Raw genomic sequence first — 7187 nt, forward strand, 5'->3', positions numbered from 1 at the left:
ATTATCAATTGGTGGTGTTTTAGCTAAGCCTGTATCGTCTCTTATAAAATTATTTTTTGCATCCATTAGGTAAATAACAAAGAAAATTAATATTTAGCCAAGTGGTACCGTTTATTGACATAAAGATAAACTATTAGCTAGCCATATACGCATCGATCAGGTAAATCAGATCTATCGGGCATGTTCGTGCATATATGGCTAGCTATTAGTAGTAAAATCACAAATAGTTATACAGATATATGTACATACTTTATAATGTGTTAAGAAAATATTGCTATAAATAAATTATGTAAATATTTCATTAAAATTTTAATAATCAATCAAAAGTCTACTTTATTGCGGTATTTAAATCTGAGGATAAGCACTTCCTATGAGATTTTTGCTTCGATAGCGGAATGTGTGAGAAACTATATTAACATCCTTTCCCCCAAGTTTCAGTCTGCAATCATTATCAGCACGAGTTACAAAGCAAAGAGTGTAAAGTGCAATTTCCAATTCAGGTGATGTTCCCACAAACATTGTATCTACTGGCTTGTCAACACCTTGCTGGTTGAAATGCAGTTTCATAACAACGCCTTTCTGAAAATAAACAAAAAAATAGAGTTACTTAAAATATTAATAAATGCTCTTATTTTTATATACTTAGGTAATAAATTAATTATTTGTAATAAATTCTACTTACATCATTCAGTTGTGAGTATTTTAGGTAGCCTAAATAGTTAATTCTATTAACGGCCTCTTCTTTGCCAAAATAGATCCAATTATGTAATCCAGATACTTCGCCATTCTTTAATTCTGAGACAAATATATGCTCAAATCCAGAACTGCTTATTTTTCCTTTGCCACGAGAGTACAAATTGAACCATAGTTGTTTCAAAAAGTCACGTTGTTGTTTTGGATCGGGTGAAACAATACCTGAAATAAAATTAGGCCATTTGCATATTTATAAGCTTATTTTTAACAAGAAAAGACATTGATACATTTATAAAGTGTATAGGTAACGTAATATTTTACGGATAAACAATCGTAAAAAGATATTACTTGTGTTTTTCATATAATGTACACTGACGAGCAAAGAAACAGTTCCACTTTCAAAATGCAGACTCCAAATGGCCTCAATTTTTTAAAATATTGAATAGGAAATTTGAATAAATTATTTACTTTTTTAGTAAATACTTTAATGGGGTAATATTCTGACGCGGACTTAAATGTAATTAAATATTGCAAAAGGTGTCATTAAGTTAGCTTTTTCGTTTTGGAGTAATTTGGTGATTTTCTCAATGAAACTTTTTCATTGCCCGTGAATGTATTTACTCGTATTTGTCAAAGTAAGTTGCACCATTACAGCTACCAACTACCATTTTACCTTTATTTTTCAGGAATAACATAAGGTGTCTAATAACTGTGGTTGACATGATCGCATCCATGAATGCGTTTTCTTCGTTTCTTTCCTGAAAATAAGAGTGAATAATATTATTATACCTATTACGATGGATTATAATTACTTAAGTCATTGTGATAATGAAAACGCATCCGAATAGTGTTTTAAAAAAATAAACACTCACATGTATGATTATTACTTAGTAGGTATAATTACTCACAAATACTTTATAATATTGTCAACATAATAAAATACCTGCGGTGTTACGTGCTCATTGACTAATGTATCTCGTTCGTAATTGTCCAGTAATGGTAAAAACTTTTGTATTGTTGGTAAATTCCATACACTTTCTGGTATCACCAGTAACCTAAAATCATTCAATGAACTTTTACATTAGTGAGTCTTTATAGGTATGTGTTTTTTTTCTTTTATACTATAGCTATCTGCACCAGACTCACTGAAATTAGATTTTAATGAGAATAACTTCTTCTTCATTTATACTGGCTGGAAATCTTGTTGTTTTTACTAAGTGAAAGTGGATATTATTAGCCGTTTCTGGTTTTCGAAAAGTACAAGCAAGCAAATAATTTAAATAGCAAATGATATCTCACGGTAGCGGTGCCCTGTCATCTTTTGATTGTGAAGTAGTTTTCTCTTGATAGTTTATCGTGATTAGCCTGGCAGCATTATTCGTATCCTTCTTAAGTAATTCTTCGCTAAGAATCTCAATTTCAGCGTCTGTGGCAACGTTTCCTTGACCTTGAGCATTTTTGTTATTTACGAAAGAGCTTGGTAGAGGTCTGTTTGGTGGGTTGTTCTTATTTGTAGAACCACTATTATTATGGGGCCACTTAGTCGTTGGTTTCAAAGTTGTATGTCCATTTGTGTTAATAGTTTCTGGGCCTTTTTTAGTTGTCCCAGCCACTATTGAACTATAACTGAAAGGTTTTGGCGTTTGCGAGCTTGGCTTTTGGGATGGTGTTGTAGCAAGGTGACTAGTTCCTGTTGTACTTGAACCTTTGTTTCCGCTCAAAATTGAACTATAGCTAGGTTGGTTTGACGGAGTTTTATCTTTGTTATCATAAAAGTTCACCAAGTCTTTCACAGTTGCCGTCTTTTGCGTTGATGCCGTATTTTTATATGATGGATTAACATAATCTCTTTTCCCAGATGGTGTGGTTGGCTTGAGTGTCGTCCAAGTCGGGTTATTAGTACTAGCTACCAATGGTTTTACTGTTGGTCTTGTAGGAGCTACGTAATCTCGTTTACCACCTGATTGGGGAGTATTTTTTTGAGGATTATTTGAATTTTGTGGTGAAGTTGTCGATGTTGTCCCGACTGGCGATATTAATGGAGGGAAATTCGAAGCAACGTAATTTCTTTTAGGAGCAGCTGTAGTTCCAAGACCTTCATGAGCTAAAAAGTCTGAATTAAAATCATTTTTTTGCCGCCCTTCAGTTTCTGAAAAAGTCAAAAAATATATGTGAGTTTGACGATAATCTACAAGTTTCGTAAGGAAACTAATAGATATGCCTGTCCCTAACAGTAATATTAACATAATAGTACCAATTATTGTCATATTTCAATCTTAAACTAATTAAAAATTAATCGGCCCTAGATCATGAATTTACTAGAAACATAAAAATCTTATTTATGGTTCGTATCCTGATCTATCGGAAAGTAGATTTGATAATTTATTTAACCTAATTGAATTGATTTACACAGGGCCAGGGTCAGCTACCCGTTAGCTATGTAAGTATAGGTAATAGTAAAACACTTGAATTGCGTTTCATATTGAAGAGGGCATACCTGAGTAGGTATAGGTACCTACATCAAATAAAGATTGGACAGAAATTTGAAGAATTAAAGTTGCTTAGAATAATCCCTTGAATCTCCTTAATGTACTTATAACTTTTAAAACATCCTGTTATAACTGGCTAATAGTTAAAATTGGACATGCATTACGTACCTATTACGTGTGAATGATATTATGATATAAAAAGTATTGTATTTATGTCCCCGTAACCCATTGGTAAACTAGACACAACAGATTTTTTATTTTACTTTGAATTCCCAGGATGAAATGCCATAATGTGGATATCCTTAACACATATTTTCAAATTATCATATGTCCAAATTATTGGAGATTAGATACAATATGTAATTTAAATTATTATAATTTTTTATTAATATTATTTATCAGTACTTATTTATAACTTTACCTAATATATTAGTTGGTAAAGTGTGACTAAACGATTTATCGCAAATTTTATTTTAGCAGTATCTAGGTACCTACCTAGGTAGTTATCTAAAGACACAGCGAATATTTTAACTTCAGACATTTATAAACATAAGAGTAGATTATTATCACACGAACTACTAACCTTTACTCACATATATGATAAACAAAACACTAAATAATACACAAAAGTTTATTTTCTTCATTTTTAAATTAATGAAAAGAACAAAATGAACACTATAAAAAACTTCAATTTTCCTAGTTATAATTTGTGACTAGACAAGTCATCTTGTCGTGGTGAGACGTCGAGAACAAGAAACAACAACTAAACTGAGTGAATGAATCTTAGCACTTTTTACCAATCTTTGACCTACTCTACTCTTATGTTTACGTGAATATACATACAAGTAGGCACATACATACCATTGCGTATGTAACGTAGTGCCTCTCATATTTTGATTTCTTTATTAAATAATAATCGTAATGAATTAAGTAGGTAGGTAGTTAAATTGACGTTATGTTTATGTGTAACATTGTTAATAATTGTCAGTAAAAAAATATTCAAGTATTTTTATACGAGTTTATTTTAAAAATAGTGTTTAAATATCCTATCCTATCAACAGGCATAGGGCATGATAAAAGTTAATATAAAAGCTCAATTTTGACTGTTTAAATAGTGAGAGTGAATTGGTACAGTTTTTTTTCGTCAATACTCGTGTTATGGGTCCGCGAGACGATAAAGTCGACTTGACAAGTCTACGTGCTAGACGATTTCACTTGACGAGGGACTTGACGAGGGACTTGACGTGACTTAAAGGTGCCGTCAAGTGAAACCGTCAAGCGCATAGATTTGCCAAGTCGACTTGATCGTCTCGCGTACCCAAAGGAATGGTATAAAATGGCCGTAAATTAATAAAACTTGTCAAGTCGCATCAAGCGCAAGGTGGTTCAAGTGCCGTCAATAATTTTTTTTGTCAAGTATGGTCACGCCAGTAGATACTTGACGGGACTTGTCAAGTCATCGCTGTAAACCAAGGAACATAATTCTCTCTACCGAGAGCTGTAAGCGATCAATATTCACTTCAAGCACGTATACTTGTCAATTCGACTTGATCGTCTCGCGGACCATTATCGGAGAAGTTAAATAATAATAAGTTACAATAATATCATACCAGCCCATACAAATTATTACTAATAATGGAAGTAGGTAGGTACCTACTTTAAAACTTTAATGAATACCTAGAAAGGTAACGTACATTTTACATTCTATGTTTTATGAGTGAACGCAAAATGATTTGACTGAATGATTTAAATCCACATTCAAATCAAAGTTCAAAGTTATTTCGTACCATAGACTAAACAAATTACATCTTTCACTTGTCAAATGGAACTGACAGTGACAGTTAGCCACTTTACCAACCAAAACCAAAATAAACAAAAATGTAAACAAGGGAAAGGGAATCAAAATTTTTACTAGCTTTTAAAATGTAAAAAAGTGTTCATAAATCGGCCACTATGTCCAAGATAAGTGTATCAGAGTTATGCCTTTATTTTGTCTGTTGGATTTCTGCAAATTTTTACTCTCTCTACAAATTGTATGAAGCTCAAACCGGTAAGTTATCAGAAGGTTGTTAGCCGCTGCTGCATAAAAGAATAATATTTATAGTAACACTTTATTTTACCGTTACAGACGTTCTTTATAACAACACCATAACTGAGACAAAGCCGGGTTGGCGATTCGTAGGAAGACCTGTTGATATATCCGATGTTGAATGGAATACATGGAAATTTCACATGGGGGGCTCTTGGTTCTACCTCACACTACAATTCATAATATCTGAGACAATTCGAAAAGTGCAACCATCCATGCTACCTCATTGGTATCTTACATCCAGTTTGTTATACAATTTTGTGAAAATGGACATAAAACAATACTTGTTTCTGTTTGTCTCTCCTGTGGTATACTCTATTGTAACGTTTTCTGGAGGTAAAAGATTAAGTTTATGGATAACCAGTGTCCTGGTACTTTTAATTTACAATTCTCTGAAATATACAGCTTATGTCTGGTCTCTGTTTGAACATGATAATTTGGTGGATGAAGAGATATATCTAGTGCTATTTACAAGTGGCTGGATACAGCTTAGATGCACAAGCTTTTGCTTAGATTATGTAGAAAAAAAGGAAAAACTATCAGCAGTTTCTGAAAAATGTATAGAGCATCAAGAATCTGTGAGTGAAAGCTTACTGAAAATGCTGACTTATGTGTTTTATTTACCCATGTTGCACTCAGGACCACTACTTGACTATAATGAGTTTGAGAAAAGTTTCACAAGGAGAAATACTAGTTTGACTTCAAGGATAAACAGATTTACAATTGATATTATGTTGTATCTTATTTATACATTCTTGTTGGAGTGGTCTTTACACTATATTCATTTCTTAGCTATGCAAGAAAATATTGAGGTAATTCTTTAAGAAATATTTGATATTAACACCTACTATGATTATACATATTATTTCTGTTTGCATGATTGTAGGTAACTAATGATCATGTTTTTATTCTTGCAGTTATTAAGAAAATTGCCCCCAATTGCTTTAAGTGGGGGTGGCCTGTGGATGGGTTTGGAATTCCATGTGAAGTATGTAATAATTTATGGTGTCGCCAGTGCTTTTACTGCTCTAGACAACATAGAGACTCCTCCCAACCCTCGGTGCATCGCCAGGATACATGTGTACTCCCAGATGTGGAGGTACTTTGATGTTGGCCTCTACAGATTCCTTATCAAGTAAGTATCAAAAGTAATATTATTAAAATAATTTTGAGTTCCTTTCTCTGTAGATTAAATTACATATTTAACATTTCATTAATACCTCTTTTCAGGTTTATTTATTTACCATGTTTAACAGAGCTTTCAAAATATGGTGCAAGAATTTCAAAAACTATCCAAAAATTGTTAGCATCACTAGCAACATTCCTCTTTATTTTCCTGTGGCACGGCACAACTTGGGCCATATTCATATGGATGACACTGAATTATTTTGGCATAACAGTGGAAAGTTATGCCAAGGAAGTTGCAAAGTCAGATGGGTACAACAAATTCAAGAAAACCATTCTGAAGACAGCTGGTATGGAAACTAGATTCACTGCACTTTTATGCACACCATTGCTTTGTTTGTCAGCAATGTCCAGTTTTTATTTGTTTGCTGGCTACAATGTCGGCAATTTATTTTTTGAATGCTTTAGACCACATTTAACATGGAATTCCTTGTACATTATGACTGCTTTGTATTCTTGTTGCCATGTCTCCATGGCGCTTCAAAATGTGCCATCAAGAACAGCTGTAAAAACCTTTAATTAGCACCCATTTTTTAAATTAATAAGTTACATATCTGTGTTGCTTTTATACTTACAACTTACAACATTAAATTTAGCATTAGCTTTTAGTCACGTCTCCATTTCTTGAATTCATGAATAGAATATATAATAATAGAAGCATATTATTATGTCCGATTGCCTAGAAGATAATAAAAACTAGGTAAGTATACTGATCATGCTTACATGTTGCA

General features: G+C 32.7%; 2 protein-coding genes across 2 annotated transcripts; one reads left to right on the forward strand and one right to left on the reverse strand.

Moving 5' to 3' along the window:
* Positions 1 to 86: 86 nt before the first annotated feature.
* On the reverse strand, positions 87 to 3954 carry LOC105392323 (endoribonuclease CG2145). The gene is made up of 6 exons (XM_011563937.3): positions 3766 to 3954; positions 1993 to 2842; positions 1637 to 1748; positions 1367 to 1451; positions 683 to 915; positions 87 to 579 (listed from the first exon to the last, which is right to left on the reverse strand). Exons 1-6 carry the CDS (start codon positions 3824 to 3826, stop codon positions 346 to 348), a joined length of 1575 nt encoding a protein of 524 aa, XP_011562239.3. The 5' UTR covers positions 3827 to 3954; the 3' UTR covers positions 87 to 345.
* A 1066-nt stretch (positions 3955 to 5020) lies between these two features.
* LOC105392333 (protein-cysteine N-palmitoyltransferase Rasp) lies at positions 5021 to 7032 on the forward strand. Its single transcript, XM_011563946.3, has 4 exons — positions 5021 to 5232; positions 5311 to 6083; positions 6189 to 6406; positions 6502 to 7032. The coding sequence occupies exons 1-4, from the start codon at positions 5136 to 5138 to the stop codon at positions 6977 to 6979; spliced, it is 1566 nt and encodes a 521-aa protein (XP_011562248.3). The 5' UTR covers positions 5021 to 5135; the 3' UTR covers positions 6980 to 7032.
* The last annotated feature ends 155 nt before the right edge of the window (positions 7033 to 7187 follow it).

This window comes from Plutella xylostella, chromosome 5, assembly GCF_932276165.1.
Source record: "Plutella xylostella chromosome 5, ilPluXylo3.1, whole genome shotgun sequence".
NCBI lineage: Eukaryota > Metazoa > Arthropoda > Insecta > Lepidoptera > Plutellidae > Plutella > Plutella xylostella.